The sequence below is a fragment of the Manis pentadactyla genome, chromosome 12 (genome assembly GCF_030020395.1).
Source record: "Manis pentadactyla isolate mManPen7 chromosome 12, mManPen7.hap1, whole genome shotgun sequence".
Taxonomy (NCBI): Eukaryota; Metazoa; Chordata; class Mammalia; order Pholidota; family Manidae; genus Manis; species Manis pentadactyla.
Genome location: NC_080030.1, coordinates 2,247,295 through 2,265,397, shown reverse-complemented (window position 1 = coordinate 2,265,397; position 18,103 = coordinate 2,247,295). Strand labels below are relative to the sequence as shown.

General features: G+C 62.4%; 1 protein-coding gene across 3 annotated transcripts in view; it reads left to right on the top strand.

Annotated features, from left to right (window-relative positions):
* The window catches only part of AP3D1 (adaptor related protein complex 3 subunit delta 1), a 34,073-nt gene extending 16,139 nt beyond the window's left edge, over window positions 1-17,934 (top strand). For 2 of the 3 annotated variants that reach the window (XM_057489641.1, XM_057489643.1), the window contains 26 exons: window positions 274-413; window positions 604-677; window positions 1,891-1,940; window positions 3,274-3,323; window positions 3,852-3,900; window positions 4,487-4,632; window positions 4,712-4,860; window positions 4,926-5,156; window positions 5,646-5,877; window positions 6,603-6,748; window positions 7,058-7,199; window positions 7,673-7,744; window positions 8,348-8,423; window positions 8,809-9,008; window positions 9,288-9,361; window positions 9,446-9,635; window positions 9,844-9,897; window positions 10,421-10,516; window positions 11,370-11,525; window positions 11,751-11,798; window positions 12,144-12,333; window positions 12,603-12,691; window positions 12,845-12,930; window positions 13,374-13,495; window positions 13,595-13,674; window positions 16,794-17,934. In XM_057489641.1, coding sequence (XP_057345624.1) covers window positions 274-413; window positions 604-677; window positions 1,891-1,940; window positions 3,274-3,323; window positions 3,852-3,900; window positions 4,487-4,632; window positions 4,712-4,860; window positions 4,926-5,156; window positions 5,646-5,877; window positions 6,603-6,748; window positions 7,058-7,199; window positions 7,673-7,744; window positions 8,348-8,423; window positions 8,809-9,008; window positions 9,288-9,361; window positions 9,446-9,635; window positions 9,844-9,897; window positions 10,421-10,516; window positions 11,370-11,525; window positions 11,751-11,798; window positions 12,144-12,333; window positions 12,603-12,691; window positions 12,845-12,930; window positions 13,374-13,495; window positions 13,595-13,674; window positions 16,794-16,889 — 3,038 coding nt within the window. In that variant the 3' untranslated portion in view covers window positions 16,890-17,934. The remainder of the gene's footprint in view (window positions 1-273; window positions 414-603; window positions 678-1,890; window positions 1,941-3,273; window positions 3,324-3,851; window positions 3,901-4,486; window positions 4,633-4,711; window positions 4,861-4,925; window positions 5,157-5,645; window positions 5,878-6,602; window positions 6,749-7,057; window positions 7,200-7,672; window positions 7,745-8,347; window positions 8,424-8,808; window positions 9,009-9,287; window positions 9,362-9,445; window positions 9,636-9,843; window positions 9,898-10,420; window positions 10,517-11,369; window positions 11,526-11,750; window positions 11,799-12,143; window positions 12,334-12,602; window positions 12,692-12,844; window positions 12,931-13,373; window positions 13,496-13,594; window positions 13,675-16,793) is intronic. The other variant, XM_057489642.1, reaches the window with a different exon arrangement.
* The last annotated feature ends 169 nt before the right edge of the window (window positions 17,935-18,103 follow it).

The window sequence follows — 18,103 nt, the reverse complement described above, 5'->3', positions numbered from 1 at the left end:
AGCCATCTTACATGGGGGGTGACCCACCCTGCATCTGCAGTGACTTTGTTCCTGCTGTGGAAGGTCCCACAGTGTGGGCAAGGGGCAATGCCCGTGGCAGCTATGGTGGTGACAGGTGCTAGGGCAGTGCCAGGCAGTCGGGTGCTGCGGGCGGAGTGACCAGCCTGCTGAGGAGGACGCCCTCTGTAGAAGGGATGCCCCCTTATCGAGGACCTCCCTTTAGACTTATAGCTGAGGATGCCCACCCCCTCATCAGGACCCCCTTTACTTCAGGGGTCCAGTCAGCAGCAGTCAACGTCATCTGCGAGCTGGCTAGACGCAACCCCAAGAACTACCTTTCCCTCGCCCCGCTGTTCTTCAAGCTGATGACCTCCTCAACCAACAACTGGGTCCTCATTAAAATAATCAAACTGGCAAGTGTCCCTCCGGCTTCCCCTTGCTCCCTGTGTGGAGAGGCCCCTGTGTCCTGCAAGTCCCCAGCCTGTGGGTGGGGAGGGAGCGGTGGGTGCGGGTCGTGCAGAGTCCCGGGCGCATCTCCCCGGCCACTGACAAAGCTGGGCAGGCCTGTCCTGCTGGAGTGACTGCGGGCCTCCCGTTTCTTAGTTTGGTGCTCTGACCCCCTTGGAACCAAGGTTGGGCAAGAAGCTGATCGAGCCTCTCACCAACCTGATCCACAGGTGAGCCCTCGGCCCCCGAGTGCAGGCCTCCATTCCAGGCCAGGGGCGTGGGGCAGGGCAGGGCTGAGCCCAGGGAAGCCGTGTGGCTTTGCCCCAGACAGTGAACTGTGCTCTGGGCATCGCTGGGCCTCCTGGGATACCAGGGCAGGGGCCCTTCCCTTTAATGAAGCTCCTGGACAGCAGCAGAGACAGAACATGGGAGAAAGACCCCTGTAGCCCCAGTCCACAGGTAGACCTCTGTGGTCTTGTTGGACAGCTGTAGACACTTGGCTCAGCAGCCAGTTCTGGAATGTTCTGAGAGCTTCCATGCCTCTTTGGATGCCTGTGACAGAATCCTGGGGGCCAGGCGGCAGGAGCTGCTGCTCTGGGGTCCCCTGGGTGGTAGCTGTGGGCAGAGGAGGACCTGGGGCCTCAAGGTCGCATCAGACATCAGGACTGCCTGCCCCTTGTGGGGCCCGGGCCCTGGGCAGGTCCCTACAGAACCCCTGGGACTCAGTCTCAAGACACAGATGTGCTGGATAGTAAAAGGTCACCAGGCCAGGCATCTGGGCTTGGGGTGTTTGGGTTTCAGCCAGATGACCAGTCACTGAGCTCAGAGTGCAGCCACGGTTTCAGAGGGCCAGAACGAGAAGCAGGCCGGCCCATGGCCACACATGCACTGGCTCTGACCGCAGGCACCCTGGGACCCGGGCCGCACTGGGGTCTGGTGATCTGGCCTGAGGTGATCATCGCCTGGGACAGCATCGGTGTAGTGGGCACACCTGGGCCTGCTCTTAGTCGTCGGCCGGGGCTGCACTTACCCAGGGTGGCACTGGGGCCGTGGAAGTGCCCCTTGGCCCCTACCCTGTCCGAGCAGCAGCAGGTGGTGGTGGTCTGGGTTGGCTTTGGGTGTTTTTCAGGTCTACCACAAACTGAAAGGTAGGTGCAGTGGCAGGAGCGGTTCCGGCCACCTTTGGTGGTCGGCAGGGGGATGCTGGTGCCCCCCAGGGGTTGCCAGCCAGGTGGCAGAGCAGCTGGGCCATCCAGACCAGGAGAGGTGCTGGGCGCCGAGCATAGTGCCGGGGCAGGCGATGGCCGGGACCCCTGCTGCAGCCCCCTCCTTGGAGTTGGGGCTGTGGCTGCTGGGTGTCAGGTCCCTGGCTCCATGGTGGCCGACTGCACGTTCTCGGAGCCACTCGGCCTTCATACCGCCTCCCTGTCTTCCCTCTGCCAGCACATCCGCCATGTCCCTCCTATATGAGTGTGTGAACACTGTCATCGCAGGTGAGAGCGCTGTTCTCGGGACTTGGGGCGCTGGGCTGTGGGGCTTGGGGCGCCGGTCTGTGGGGCTTGGGGCTGGCCACTCCCCTGTGGTCAAGGCCACCAGGAGCTGAGGTTCCGACCTCCTCCGCTTACCCCACCTGTCTCAGTGCCAGATGTTTACTCCCGTCTCGAGCTGCTCAGTGGCCCAGCCGACCCAGAGCCCCTTTGGAAGCATCAGTGGCTCATACACACGCGCAGCCAGAGCCACTGCCTGGCCGCCTCCAGTGGGCAGTCTGCATGCTTGGCCCACCTGACACCAGCCAATGAGACCTCACTTTTCTGAGCGTTTCAAAGCCCATCTCAGGTGTTGGGCCATGTCCCTGGAACCCTGAAGCGTAGGAACGTATAGCCAAGGTCTCGTGACACAGAACTGGGATGTGCCCCTCTGGGGGCATTCTTAAGTGGCTGTCTATTTGAGTCTGTGTCCAGGCAGGGCCGTACCCAGCACTCCTGTGTGGTTGAGAAGCTCCTCTGTCTCTCTGTTTGTGGGACCCGAGCCTCCTGGACCTGGCTGGCCACGTCCTGGGTCACCATCCAGGCCCCGTGTCCCTGCACCAGGTCTCGCAAGCTGGCGGTGTTGGCGGTTCAAGGGGTGCCCCTGCCTGGAGCAGTGGGGAAGCTAGCCCTGCGGTCCCTCTGTACAGATGCATGGTCAGCCTTAAAACTTGGGAATTCCCAGGAAGCTGGCCCAGGGTCCATGTTCTCTGATAAGAGCTACATGGGCCCTGGGTGTCCCCGAGGCTCGGACAGTAATGGAGAGGCAGGGCCGGCCAGCGCCTGGAGGTGGTGGGCGCTGAGCCTGGAGAATGGGCTCCTGTGTGTGGGGAGGCCCGTGGGGAGAATGGGACCGTGGCAGGGCCAGAGGTGGCTTTGGCAGTGGGTGGAGGGGTTGTGGGGTGGAGAGGCGATGGGCCCAGGGGACCTGCATCCAGGGGCAGCAGGTGGGGATACGTGGCCCCAGCACCATGGAGCTGCCCTGGACAGGGATATCTGGTGTCCCCAGGGCGCTGGCCTGCTGTCTTGGTGCCGAGGGTTCTCCTCTGGGGCTGGTTACTAGGCCACTGTGCTGGCACAGACAGAGACCCCTGACTCCAGGGGGAGTGCAGGGGCCCAGGGCCCAGCTCCAGACCCCACCCCGCAAGCCGGCCTCCCCGTGAGCAGCCAGGCTCTCTCCTGCAGAGGTCATCTGGGCGAGCAGCTTCCCACTTGGTGGTCCGCCCCGTCCCTTCCTCTGGGCACAGGGATGTGTGCAGGGACCCTGCGTGCTGGGGTCTGACCAGCTTGTGTGTTTCAGTTCTCATCTCCCTGTCCTCCGGCATGCCCAACCACAGTGCCAGCATCCAGGTATGTCTCCCGGGGTCGGTGGCACCACGCGCAGAGGTGGGCGGGCCGGGCAAGCATCCTGAGGACCTGCCGGCCAGCTGGCGCCTCCCACGTCCCCACCCTGGGAGCCCCCTGCCCCACTGACAGATGCTGGCCACCCCACGCTTGCTGCGTCATTCCTGCTCTGTGTCCCAGGGGCACAGCCGCGTCCTGTCTTGGGTGGATTAGTGAGGGGCATGAGGCCAGCACGTGTGTCTGGGGAAGCCACCAGTGTCCCACGCCTCTGTGGGAGTCCCTGTGCATGTTGGAGCCTGTTGTCTGTCTTCCTTCATGCCAGCCAGTGGCGCCTCTGCCATGGCAGGTGCCCCACCGTGGGTACACGGGCGTCCTTATCCCTGGGCTGACCCGCCGTGGCCCCAGTGCTCCTCACCTCCCTCTGGGCTGACCAGTGGGCCCTCGGCATGGGATGGGGCTCGGGGTGAGGCCAGCCCAGGGTCACTGGCGTCATCGTTGGCACAGAAGGTGTGACCGGTGTCGTCCCCTCTGCAGCTCTGTGTTCAGAAGTTGAGGATACTGATAGAAGACTCCGATCAAAACTGTGAGTCCCCCTCTCCCTGCTCTGTGGGCCCCGCTCCCCAGACCCGCGGAGGCGGGGCTCCTTTCTGCAGAAGGAGCGGATGCTCTTCCTCTAAGGAGCTGGTGGCATCAGGTTGGCCCTTGGGGGCCAGGTGTGTGTAAGGCGCCCCCTCTCCTGGCCCACCCACGCTTGGTTGTAGGGGCTGCAGGCAGAAGCTTCTGAGAGGGCTGAGGCCACGCCACTGCCTGCGGCCCAGGTGAGTGCCTTCCTGCCAGGCACCTTCCCACAGGCGCGTAAGCGACAGACACGGCTGTGTGTCCCTAAAGGTGCGCTTACAGAAACAGGCTTCAGGCTGGGCACGCCCGCAGTGTGCCACCCTGGTCTAGGTGATGGCATGCTGGGGCTAGTTGAGGTGGGCAGCGGCACCCTGAGCGAGGTCCTTAGCACCCTGTGGGACCTGGCAGGGCCTTGGACTTGGCCAGCGCTCACAGTGTTGCCCTGGACAACTGGGGACCAACCACAGGTCCCCAGGTTGTCGGGGCTACAAGGCTGTCCCGGAGTCCGTCTGGGCAGCAGTGGGGTTAACTGCATCTTGCTGTCTCCGCAGTGAAGTACCTGGGCCTGCTGGCCATGTCCAAGATTCTGAGGACTCACCCCAAGTCCGTGCAGGCCCACAAGGACCTGGTCCTGCAGTGTCTGGACGACAAGGATGAGTCCATCCGGCTGCGGGCCCTTGACCTGCTGTACGGCATGGTGCGTGCCCTCCCGGCTGGCCCGGCACCGCCCAATCCACCCAGCACCGCCCAGCCGCCCTCACCAGCACCTCCCACAGGTGTCCAAGAAGAACCTAATGGAGATTGTCAAGAAGCTGATGACCCACGTGGACAAGGCCGAGGGCACCACCTACCGCGACGAGCTGCTCACGAAGATCATTGACATCTGCAGCCAGTCTAACTACCAGCACATCACCAACTTTGAGTGGTCCGTGGCAGCCGGTGGGCGCGGGGCGGCCCCAGGGGGCGCACCTCATGGGTTCCCTCCCACAGGTACATCAGTGTGCTTGTGGAGCTGACCCGGCTAGAAGGCACGCGCCACGGCCACCTCATCGCCGCCCAAATGTTAGACGTGGCTATCCGCGTGAAGGCCATCCGCAAGTTCGCCGTGGCACAGATGTCCGCGCTGCTCGACCGCGCCCACCTGGTGGCCAGCAGCACGCAACGCAACGGCATCTGCGAGGTGCTCTACGCGGCCGCCTGGGTCTGCGGGGAGTTCTCCGAGTGAGTGGCGTGAGCGGGCCTCCCAGCGGCTGCGTGGTGGCTGCAAAGGAGGGACTGTGCCCGGCAGACCCGCCCTCTGGAGCCCCGCAGTTGTGCAGCTTCCTGGGCATCTCCCACACCCGAAGGCCTGCCCAGGTCCCTCTGCTGCTCCTTCCCGTAAATACTTGTGATTGCAGTCAGCTGCGTGCCCCGGCCCCGCCCTCCGTCCTGAGAGCAGGTCCTCCCGGGTCTCCTGCCCTCGCCTTTTGGACTCAGACTTTCTGTCACGTTCACGTGGATGCTATTTTCCTGTTTTTGTTCTCAGCTCTTCTCAGTAGTGGTTGTCGTGCCGTTGCCATGGTTCCTTCAGACCCCATCCCGTAGTCCTGGGCGGGGGTGGGAGAGTGTGCCCCTGTGACCCTTCTAGCAGAGGCCCTCGCTCGCAAGGGCAGCCACCCTGGGACCGGGTGCCACGGTGTGGCAGGCTCACCCGGCCCTCCCTGTCCCCAGGCACCTGCAGGAGCCCCGGCAGACCCTGGAGGCCATGCTGCGGCCCAAAGTCACCACCCTGCCAGGCCACATCCAGGCCGTGTACGTGCAGAACGTGGTTAAGCTGTATGCGTCCATCCTACAGCAGAAGGAGCAGGCTGCAGAGGCGGAGGCGGCCCAGGAGGCCACCCAGCTCATGGCGGAGCGGCTGCCCCAGTTTGTGCAGAGCGCAGACCTAGAGGTCCAGGAGCGGGTATGCGCTGACACCAGCTGCCAGGAGCTGGGGGTTCTTGGGAGGGGGCCGCATCCCACCAAGCAGCTCCAAGAATCCCCTTTTGGGGCTCTGCTGCAGCCGAGGCCTGTGGGGGCCCAGGGAGGGGCATCAGCAAGAGGGGGTGAGCCGGTGGGAGGTGATCTGAGGGCGAGACGGCAGGAGATCGCCAGAGCGGTGACCAGGTTTACGGGTGGGGACCCAGCTGCTCGTCTAGGCACTGGTTTGGTGTGTGCCATTCCAGTAGGCAGGCCAGAGCAGGGGCGTAACGTGGGCATCTGTGGCCTAGCAGTGTCCTTGGGCCCCGGTGCCCTCTTCAGGCAAGGGCAGGTGTGTGAAGATAGCCCGTTTGTGGCCCAGGACCCTGAGCCCCACGTCAGGCTGGGGGCCACACTCTGACCTTGTGGAGGGCAGGCCCTGCGAAGGTGCCGCGGTGTCCCGTGGAGGTGGGCCTGGGGTCGTCCAGCAGTTGTCTTGGGGTGGGGCACCCCTGCCCTGGAGATGGCCCTTCTTCTGGGCCTATCCTGTCTCCCGCCACCTCCTGTAGCAGCAGGGGCTGGTTCCTTCCTGGCTGGGTGCCTTCCTGGGCCAGGGCTTCTCATGGTGCTTCCTGCTGGGTGTGCATCTGAGCCGTGCCCTGCGGTGCTGTGAGTCGCCTCCAGGGCCAGTCCTCTGTGAACCCTGTGACCTCCACATGGCTCCCACAGGCGTCCTGCGTCTTGCAGCTGGTCAGGCATGTCCAGAAGCTTCAGGCCAAGGGCGTGCCAGTGGCGGCAGAAGTGAGCGGCCTCTTTGCTGGGGAGCTGAACCCTGTGGCTCCCAAGGCCCAGAAGAAGGTTCCTGTTCCAGAAGGGTGAGCTGTGTGCCCTGTCTTGGACACGGAGTCGAGTGGCCAAACCTGGTGCCTTGCTGGTCCCCTGCGGCCACCCCCGGGAGATGGTTTGCTGTCACCCCTCACCTGCATACATTGGAGGGATGGTGGGTGTAGCCTGGGTGGGGCCCCCAGAACGTGGGGAGCGCTGTGTGTAGCATCCCAGGCACCAGGGTCCCTGGCCTTCGTGTCCGCATCCTCAAGGGGACATAGTCATCTCTGCCTCGTCCACCTCCCTGAGCCTCCGGGGCCGGGCACACGGGCCAGACTGTGACCCTCTGTGCCCTACAGCCTGGATCTGGATGCCTGGATTAATGAGCCGCCCTCAGACAGCGAGTCAGAGGGCGAGAAGCCCAAAGCCATCTTCCCGGACGAGGAGCGCCGGCCTGCCCAGCAGCGGCAGCCTGAGGCGGACGAGGAAGAGCTGGCCCGGGTGAGGCTGCTGTGCCCTGCCCCGCCCAGCACGGCTCACTGCCCTCTGCCTCCCCCGGTGTGCAGCATGCAGGCAGCCTGGGGGAGCACAGGGGCGCTGAGCGCCCCCAGCCCCCAGCCCTCCACGCCCCGTTCCTCCCTTTCTGAGGCTGGGGCCCCCCAGCACCTCCCACTCTCACAGCTTGGCCCCCCCGCCCAGCCGGGCCTTCCGGCAGCACAGCCTGGCCCCTGTCTGGGCCTCCCCCAGAGCTGAGCAGCCTGGGGCAGCTGGCCCTGCCTCTGAGCTCACCCTCCCTCCCGTGGGGCTGTCAGCCTCTGCTGCCTGCCCCCACACCTCCGTGGGTGCCCACAGGAGAGTCCCGAGGGACTCAGCCCCACCTGGGCCTGGAGCGGGGAGGTGGCCTGCACCAGGAGGGGCTGAGGGGCTGTGGCCCGCATGGTTGCTGACGTGCGCTTTGAATCCTGTCCCCACAGCGCCGAGAAGCTCGGAAGCAGGAGCAGGCTAACAACCCCTTCTACATCAAGAGCTCCCCTTCCCCCCAGAAGGTGAGGCTGGTCCCAGCTCATCCGCAAGGGGCGTCCCCGCAGGGCCCTCCACTGCCAGGGTCGCCAGGGGTCGCTGTCTTCAGGGCAGTCTGGGTGCAGACCCACACGGCAAGTCTGTGAGGGGGTCCTGGACACCAAGTCCTGTGGGAAGGTGACCCTAAGCATAGTGCCCAAATCGGGGGGACTCCAGTCAGGAGGGAGGGTGTTGCGGGCACCACCTTGTGGAACATTCTTTATCCAGGGTGGCTCCCTTGCCTTCCTCTGCCACCTCCACCCAGTGGACCCCACTGGGGAGGCATGGGCTCCCCCAACAGACATAGCTCCCAGGGCAGGATTGCTGGGAACCTGGTGGCTGCTGAGGCTGCCAGGTGGCCACAGGTGTTCCCTGTCACTGAGATGGTGGGCAACGAGGCACCACCATCTTGTGGTTTCAAGTACTACTTTTCTAGCCTAGGAAAAAAGGGACTTGGGTGGGAAAAGTCAGTGGAAGTCTTGTGCCTGGATCTGTGCTTAAACTGTGGACCGTCTCCCTGGCCTCCAGCTGGGCCCCATGCTCCTGGGTGTGGGTGGGCGTTGGTGACACCTGCATATTTGCTTCTCCAGCGGTACCAGGATGCGCCAGGTGTGGAGCACATCCCGGTGGTGCAGATCGACCTCTCGGTGCCCCTGAAGGTGCCAGGCAAGTGTTTGTGTGACAGTATAGGCCCTGGGCCTGTCAGCAAGGTGGTGGGAGTTCTGGGTCCCGTTCCCAGACACTGTGAAGGGCCAGCCACTCGGGCTCTGTGCACCTGCCCCTGCCTGCTGGGCTCAGGGTCCAGCTCAGGGTAGATGAGAGGAGCATGGGGGCCCTATACCTCGATGCTGGTGCCACCTCATCTCCCCGGGACCACCCCCTGACCCTTTGGCTCCATTGGCATTCAGGCAGCCACTGCCTGTGGCCGGGTGTCCAGGGGGTGGTGCCCGAGGCCCCTCATGCCCGCAGGAGCCCCCGCACACGGCTCTCAGAGCTGCCGTCCGCCGGCCTCGACAGGGCAGTGGCTGAGCGCCTGCCTGCCTGCCCTCAGGGATGCCCGCGTCGGACCAGTATGTGAAGCTGGAGGAGGAGCGCAGGCAGAGGCAGAGGCTGGAGAAGGGCAAGGCGAGGCGGAGACACAGGGAGAAGGGCAAGCGGGGCCGTGCGCGGCTCCACGGCTCGCTGCACGAGAGTGACGAGGACATCGCCCCCGCCCAGCGGGTGGACATCGTCACGGAGGAGATGCCCGAGGTTGGCCTGCCCGCTGTCCGCGCCGACCTGCCCCCCCGCCATGGTCGGGGGCCCCGCCGCAGTGCCTCCCCGTCCAGGAGGCCTCCAGCCCGTCGGTTCCAGCGGCCTCGTGGCCTCAGTGCACCCCACCCTCACCCATTTTGAGTTCCTGGCCCCAGTCAGATGCCCTCGTGGGCGCAGACCTGGTGGCCCCTTTCGGAGAAGGGGGAGGGGCTCGCAGACCGCTCAGGCCTGGCTCTGCAGGGGCAGGGGCTAGACGGAGCGCCTTCCCTCCTCCAGAACGCTCTGCCCAGTGACGAGGACGAAAAGGACCCCAACGACCCCTACAGGGCCCTGGACATTGACTTGGACAAGTAGGTGGGGCCAGGTTGGGGGCTACGTGTGGGGCCGTGTGTGGGTGGGGTGGGGGCACTCCTGTGACCCCGCCCCCGTCCCAGGCCCTTAGCCGACAGCGAGCAGCTGCCCGTCCAGAAACACAGAGACGCCGAGACATTGCAGTCCCCCGAGAAAGGGGACGTCCCTGTCTTAGAGAAGAGGAGCAGGAAACTCAAGAAGGAGAAGAAGCACAAGGAGAAGAGGCGGGAGAAGGAGAGGGGCGAGGGCCGGGCCCAGGGCCGGGACGCCCAGGTGCGCGAGAGGGCCGCACGTGGTTCTTCTAGCAGCAAGGGTGTGAGCAGGAAATGCGTGCCCCCAAGACGGTCATTGTCGGCTCCTTGAGCCCAGGTCCTGTGCTGGGCGGACCGGGAGGGCCTCCCACAGGCCCCTGTGTCTGCCAGGGCCTCCCTGGGGCCTTTCCTGCTGCCTCAGCCAAAGACAGGTCTCCCTGTGGTTTCAGGGTGAGGACTTAGATTTCTGGCTGTCCACCACGCCACTGCCTGCCCCGGCCACGGTAAGAGCCCGGTGGGCCACCTGTGTCGGCTTCTCAGGGCCCGCAGCTGCACACATGGCCCCTCGACCTCAGCCCAGCAGAGCTGCCTCTCTGAAGCATCCAGGAGCCCTACTCTGGGTGCTGCCCACGCCAGCCCTTCTGCCCGTCCCCAGGGGTGGGTGAATGGTGGGGGTGCCTTACACGGAGAAGCCAGACCTGGGCCAGCTCCGTCCCGTGCTCAGGATCCCACCCAGCCAGCGGCTGTCGGAACAGTGGCTGTCGGGCCAACCCTCGGCACAGAGCTGGCGTCCCTGAGCCCGGCAGCAGCCTCCTGTCAGTGAGGCCCACAGCCCAGGGTCTCACATGGTGGCCTTGGCCAGTGCCCGGCCAGCCAGGCCTGTCCCTGTGCTGCCCCAGGAGACAGTGTTTGTAGAGGGCCTGGGCCTGTGCCCCTGGGGTGTCCCCTGCATGAGGGCAGTTCAGGTCACAGGAAACTGTCCCCAGCCCTGGCTGCCCTTAGAGTCCCAGCACCCGCTCCCTGCAGGAAGAGCTCAAGGCGGCCACTGTCATCACCGCCCCTGAGGAGGAGGGCAAGGAGCCCAGGAGAGAGGAGGAGGGCGAGGAGCATGACCCCGAGAGGGTGAGGGGCCGACCTCGCAGGCGGGCCGTGTGCCCGCGCAGGGGGCTGCGGGAGGAGGGCTGTGACCACCACCCGGGTGTCACCACGAGGCCCGCTGGGGCCTTCACGGCAGTCTCCCATCACTGTGCTGGGGGTCTGATGGCTGGGGTCAGCTTCACCAGGCTATACGTTACTCTGGGAAGTTTATCTCCTTAAAGGAAGCAAGTCCCTGGCTTTAGTACGTTCATAGGGTTGTGCACACCCCACCTCTGTCCAGTTCCAGAACATTCTACCACCCCAGAAAAACCCCATCCCCATGAGCTAGGCACCCTCCCCAGCCCGCAGCACCCACAAGCCCACATTGTCTGTGCATCCACCTGCTGTGGGCGTGTCACAGAAATGAGGCTACACACCACGTGGCCTTGTGTGTCTGGCGTGTGTTCAGGGTCTGTCCGCGTGTGGTGCATGGCAGGCTTCCTTTTCATGACTGCGTGATGCTCCATCTATGGTTGGACGCGTGTTGCTTCATTTTCTCTGAGTCCTTTGCTGTGGACACGTGTGGACGTTTTTTTCCAGCCGTGTTTTAACCTGTCAGGGGTGCACGCCAGGGAGCTCCAGGGGGAGTTGCCAACCAGGTGTCTGTTCTGGCACTTTCCCTGTGTGTTATCCCGGTTGGCAGTGAGCTCCATCCTTGCCCAGCAGGGCCCCTGGCCTGAGGATTTGGAGCCTGTCCATTATGGCGTGCGGGCCCCTTCCTGGGTGCGGTCAGTCCGTGTCTCAAGTCACATGACTCGAGGGCGCTGCCTGCCCGTCTGCTCCCGGAGGAGCCGCGGAGCGGTGGGAGCTGGGGCTGAGCTCACCTCCCCCATTTCAGAAGCCTTCCAAGAATAAGAAGCAGCACCACAAGAAGAAGGGGGAGAAGGAGGTGAGGGCCGAGGACAGGAAGAGGCCCAAGAGGAGGCGGCGCCCGAGCCCAGGGCCTGCGGCGCCCGTGGAGAACGGCGCGCTGGATGAGGAGGAGCCTCTCCCGGTGAGGGGTACTTCACTCGCCTCCCTGGCAGGGCCCTTGCGTGGCAGAGCTCAGCTGCCGGGGGGTGTGGGGAGCCCCTGGGGTGTGGACACGTGCCATCTGGGCCCTGGGGGCTCCTCCTGGTGTTGCCTGGGCATGTGGCAGCTGTCGGCAGGCCTTGTTCTGTGAGCAGGTGGCGTCTGGGCGCGTGCAGCCCAGTGCTGAAATGCCCTCCTCTGTTCACAGCCCATGTCCAGCTACTGCCTCCTGGCTGAAAACTCCTACATTAAAATGGTGAGCCACCGCACTCGGGAGGGCCATGCAGGCTTGGGGCGCCCTTCTCTGGACCTGGGGAGGTGTCTGCACCCTGGGGGCTTCAGAGGCCCTGGGTGTCCATGAGGCCTTCTGGGAAAAGAACCCCTCGAGGGCCGGTCTGCTCTCTGCTCGCTGTGGGCAGGGCAAGGCTGAGGCGACAGCAGATTTGTCAAGGACAGGGCGGGAATGGCTTCCGTTGCAGACAAGGCTGAGGTGCAGGGCTTTGGAGGGTCGCCATGCCCCTTTCTCCCGCTTCTCTGCCTGCGGAGTGAGCGTGGCCGGCCCCCCGTGGCCCGTGGCTCTAAGCTGTTGTGCTCTGTGCAGATGTATGATGTGCAGGGCAGCCTGCAGAAGGACAGCCAGGTCACTGTGTCCATCGTCCTGGAAAACCAGAGCAGCAGCTTCCTCAAGAACATGGAGCTCAGTGTGCTGGACTCGCTCAACACCAAGCTGGACCGGCCAGAGGGCTCCTCTGTCCACGATGGTGTCCCTGTGCCTTTCCAGCTGCCCCCGGGTGAGCGGGCGTGCAGGGCTCGGCAGAGGTGGGGGGCTCAGTGGGGCCAAGCTTGCAGGTACTGCCTGTCCCCTCGGTGCCGCTCCTTCCCTCAGTCCTGCAGCCCGGGGGACCAGGCCCTTGCTTGTGGCTGGGCACCACGAACCTGCTGTGGGAGGTGTGGCCACGCCCCCATAGGAGCCCCCACTTACTCCTGTCACCTGTGCCCTGGGACTGAGCCCGGCCTCCTGACCAGGCTGAGGCCAGCCCTCCACCCCTTACCCTTGCAGGCATCTCCAACGAAGCCCAGTTTGTGTTCACCATTCAGAGCATTGTTATGGCCCAGAAGCTCAAGGGGACCCTGTCCTTCATTGCCAAGGTACGTGTGGCTGGCACAGCGTCCAGAGCTCCTGGACCCCTGCGCCTGCTCTGCAAGCTGAGAGCTCCCAGACCCCAGGGCCGGGCGTCTCAAGGGCCAGCAAGATCCCGATGGGAGCTGCCCCCACTCACCCCGCACCTTTGCTCCTGGCAGAACGATGAAGGGTCGACCCACGAGAAGCTCGACTTCAAGCTGCACTTCAGCTGCACCTCATACTTGATCACGACGCCGTGCTACAGGTGCGTGGCCGCCCGCCCTACGGCACGAGGGCCGGGCGTCTCCGGCATGGTAGCCCATGCAGGCTGCGGAACAGAGAGCACAGGCAGCAGGCGCCAGCACTTCCCCTGGGAGGCTGAGGCCAGCGTGGTGTGTAGATGCCAACCTCTCCATGTCGTCTCCCTTCCAGCACTCTGGGTCCAGCACAGAGTCCCCCGGGACCTCTTACCTTGTAAAGGCCCTGCCTCCTAAACTGTCACATTCTCTGAGGGTCTGCAGGTCAGGGTTTCAACATAGGAATTGGGGAGAGCACCGTTCAGCCCATGACATCTTGTAAGACCCTCAGAGACTTTGAGCTGCAGGCACCCACAGGCGGGACCGCCCCTGGGCTGGGGTCTTTATCTGCCCTGACGCTGGTGAGCCCGCCCACCCGTCATCAGCCTCCTGTCCTCGGTTCTTCCCACAGCGACGCCTTTGCCAAGTTGCTGGAGTCTGGGGACCTGAGCATGAGCTCAATCAAAGTTGATGGCATTCGTATGTCCTTCCAGAACCTTCTGGCAAAGATCTGTTTTCATCACCATTTTTCCGGTAAGAGATTTGACATGGCTGCTAAACGGTGCAGCCTCTGTCTGCTCCCCATGGGGCAGCTTCACCCTGCGGCCTGGCCTCACCTGTCCTCTGTTGCAGTTGTGGAGCGAGTGGACTCGTGTGCCTCCATGTACAGCCGCTCCATCCAGGGCCACCACATCTGCCTCCTGGTGAAGAAGGTGAGCCCCTCACGGAGGCGAGGTGGCCAGACCCTTCCCCTGCCACCCCGCCCCCCAGGAGATGCCCCCGCCCCTCCGCACCAAGTCCCCTGGCCCTGGCACCCTGTGGGCTTCCTTGGTGTCGGCGTAGTGCTGAGCTCAGGCTTTGTCCCCATGAGGGTTTGGAGCCTGCTCGTGTGGGGAGCAGTGGCCTTTCGCCATCTCTGGCTTGGGCGCCAGGGCACCAGAGGCCCCAGTGACCCAGGTGGGAAGTGTCCCGTCCTGCGCTTTGTGGAAGGGACTGCCTGTAATCGGCATATTTCTTCTGTACACGTTCCTGACCGTTCTGGGGGATCCCTCTGGGACTGGAGGCTTTTCACTGAAGGGTTTTATCCGCAAGTTCAGTTTCCTTCGTCAGTTCTAAGATCTGCAGTCTGTTTCCTCTAGTGAGATATGGCAGTTTGCAGTTCTCAGGGACTTAGCCTCACCTAAGCCAGCGATTGGGGGTTGGGGCTGTGTGGTGTGAGGCCGCTTCCTGTGTCCGTCGTGATGACCCCCTTCGTTCCTGATGCTGGCTGTTGATGTCTTCTCTCATTTTTCTTGGTTACCCTGGTTAGAAGTTCATTAATTTCATTGATCTTTTCAATGATCAACTTGAAAACCAACTTTTAAAAACTTCTGTTTTTTAAACAATAAATAAATTGCATTGAGTTCTGCTCGTTACCTCTTTCCTTCTGCTTTGGGTTTATCTTCCTCTTCTGTGAGTTTCTTGAGAAAGCTTATACCTTTCCAAGAGACTTCTTGTCTAATCAACTGCTTAATGCTATAAATTTTCCTCTAAGCACACTGCTTCAGCTGAGCCCCACAAATTGTTGTTTTGTTTGTTTTCATGTCTATACAGTTAAAAATATATTGTAATTTCTGTCGAGACGACTATCTGTCCCATAGGTCACCTGGAAGGAAGTTAGTTTAGTTTCCCGGCACTGGGAGAGTCCCCTGTTGCTCGGCTGCTGTGGGTTTCTAGTCTGATTCCGCGGGGGGCCCAGGACGTGTGCCTCACCTCCGTCCTTTGGTGCGGGGAGGCTGTGTGCTGGCCCAGCACGTGGTCGCCCCGTGGGTGCCTGGAAGCAGTGTGTGCACTGCTGAGTCACCGAGGCCCCGCCAGGGGATGGCAGTTCCAGTTGCTCTGGATCCTTGTGGATTTTCTCTGTCCTGATGGTGGAGGGTCGGCGGCTGTCAGGATGTCTTTGCCCCTCAGCCCTGTCGGGTTGCTCTGTGTGTATCGGGGCTGTTGGGTGTGTGCATCCGTTTGCAGGGTGTGTGAACTTCTTCACCCCATGTCACTTTCTTTGTTCCCAAGTCTGTGAGTCCCACACCAATATAGCCACTCCTGCTAGCTCTTGGTGGGTGGTTCCGTGGTACATCTTTCATGTGGAACCTGTCCTTATTGTTCGATGGGAAAGAATTCCTTGTAGACTTGGCCATGGGTCTCAGTTTGTGCCCATGCTGCCAGTCTTTTAATGGGTCTGTGCGAACCACTTGCATCAAAAGTACCGTGGTGTCCATGGTCTGTCTCCCATGTCACCTGTCTTAGGTCGGCTCCCTCCACCTCCGTCCCGCTCCTGCTGCTTTGGCTCACGTGCACCTGGCTCAGAACCCAACTTTAACTGGTCTTTTGGGTGTGCGTGCTTGGGATGGTGCTGTATCCGCTTAGCTGTCCAATCTCTCGGACTTCCCCATGTGGGGTGCCTCCTCCCTCCCGCCGCACCACAGCTGCCACATGTCAGCCATCTCTGCCCCTCTCCACCCATCCACGTTCTCTTCCAGCTCTGTCTGAGGAAGCGCCTTGCACAGCTCTGCCCCGGGGCTGCGGGCCGTGAGCCGGCTCCTGCATCTGGTCGTTCACGCCGCTGCTCCCCGGGGCTGTCTGTGCTGTATGGAGTTGGCTCCCAGGGTTTTCTCTTGGTGCCGCTGGATGGGCCGTTCCGTTCTCTCGGCATCCCTGCTTCTGATCAGGAACCTGTGCTCCATCTGCACCAATATTCTCTCTCTAGAGGAATGCACCATTTTTTTCTGGTTCTTTCAAGGTTTTTCAACATTGTTCTTTGTCTTCAGTGTTAGCAGCTTCTGATGTGTCTGGGTATTGACGTGCTTGGGTTTATCTGCAGTCTGTAGAGCTGCTCAAATGTGTGCATTTGTGTTTTTTGCAAACTTTGAGGTGTTTTCGGCTGTTGCTGAAATACTTTTTCAGCACTGTGGTCCGTGTGTTCCTTCTGGACGCCGCTGACAGGCGTCTCGGGCCTTCTGTTACCGCGCCTCCCGTCTGCCGGCCTCAGCCCGTCTGGCCCCCTTCTGTGTCGTGCCTGCCCTGCTGCTGGGCCCATCAGTGAGTCTCTTTATTCTGGTTGTTGGGATTCTCAGGCCTAAGCCTTCCCCTTGGTGGCTCTGCCTGCTGCTCATTTCTTGCTGAGATGTTCTGCTTTTCCATTTGTTTCGAGAGTTTTTGATTGCTTATTGGACGGAGGGTCTCAAAAGAGCTGCCTTAAAGCCTGGTCAGAGGCCTCGCAGTCCCTCATCTTAGGGTGGTTGTCTGTCAGTTGCATTTTCCATTGTGCTGTTGCCCTGGCCTGTGGGTGATACCCTGACTGTTCGGACCCTGCTGAGAGCCTGGGCCTGTCCAGCCCCATGGACAACGTGGGTACACAGGCTGCGGCCACGGGATCTGGTTCCAGTGTCCTTGTCCTGCACTGCAGAGCGGCCCCGGGTGAGGCCACACCAGGTTAGGTGATCTCGGCCTCCTGGGTGAGGGCTGCAGGTCCTCAGTGCCCAGTGGCCCCAGCGGTCCGTGAGCAGACTTGTGGTCCCCATCTCTAGGACCCCTAGCCAGAAGGTGTGGCTTTGGTCGCCCCGCCCCACCGAGCTCTGCCACCGCACCGGTTCCAGGCAGGGTCCCCAGTCCCCACAGGCCTCCGCGCCTTGGCCGCCCTTGCCTGGGGAGTGAGGCCCCCGAGGGAGACCCAGAACGCTTCCCTTTGATCATCAAAGCGCCATGGCATAGGAAAGTGTTTGAGATTGGAGGCAGGATATGCGCAGTCCCCAGGCAGCGTCTCAGAATGACCAACGTTGTTTCCCTTCCTCAGGGTGACAAGTCCGTGTCGGTCGATGGGAAGTGCAGCGACTGCACGCTTCTGAACAACTTGTTGGAGGAGATGAAAGGGACGCTGGCCCAGTGCTGAGTGCGTGGCCCCGCAGCAGAGGGGGGCACTGCGGCCCGGTGGAGTCCAGGCTCAGGTTCCCCTGGCCACGGGGACCGTCTGCCCATCAGTAATTCAGGTCCACTGCCCGCCACCCTTCTGGTGTCGAGGTCACATTCCGCGCAGATTCATCCATCATCTCGTTCACTCTGCCCCGTCCTGCACTCCTTAGCGAGAAGCCCGTTCCAGCCCCCAGACCAGCAGGGGCTGCGTGAGGTGTGAGCATGAGCACTCTGGGCCAGGACCTGGTGGGCCCAAGGTCGGGTGCTTGGGGCGGACTGGGGCAGGGTGGCGCATCCTGCTTCTGTAAAGTCACCTGAGCCCCCACCAGTCCCCAAAACCCTGTCTGGCGACATCTCACCCCTCACGGCCACAGGCCCAGGACACCTGGCAGGAGAGGGTAATGCAGGCTGTGGTCTGTCATGCTGTCTGCGTCCCCACCCCGTGCCGAGTGCAGGAGGACAATGGCGGGGTGCCAGGCAGGGAGCCTCAGCTGAGGGTGGGGGTCCAGCCGGCCCCTGGTGGGTCAGGGACTGGACCTTACTGGGGTTTATCTCTTCCTGTGGGGTGGGATGGGTGTCAGGCGGCGTTTTTGGGGAGAGTGGGGGTGTGCTGTGAGTCTGGGTCCCTCCTGCCACTAAATGCTCCCCAGGTGTGTGCTCGCAGCAGCCGGGCAGGCCCAGTCCTGACTCTGCGGCCCCCACAGGGAAGCACGTGCTGGTGCAGTGGGGCTCCTGCAGTGCACCTCACGGGCAGGGCAGGGGGACCCCAGCGGCCCTGTGAGAACTTTCTCAGAGATGATGGTCCTCAGTGACGTTTTAACTTTTCCTTTTGATGAAAACTGTCACTTTAGCATGTAGAGTATCTATTACGGAATCCTGTGCAGTGATTCTAGAATCTCGAAACTGTATGATGTGTTCTATGAGAATTTATTTGCTATTGACATTCCCAGGTAAAGGAGAGACAGACATACCACGCTGCTGTGCTGATTTTGTGTCAAGATGATCCAATAAACTTGCAAAACATATCTGTCCACCTGTGGGTTTTCTGCCCCCATCAGGGGTCCCCGCCCAGCGGTGTCCCGTCCAGCGGGACCTAGTTATTTGTGGGGACGAGGGGGATCCGACCTGAAAGAAAATGGGGGCGAGAGAAGAGCGAAGGCAAGACAGTATTCTGATCAAGCCCTCAAATTTTAT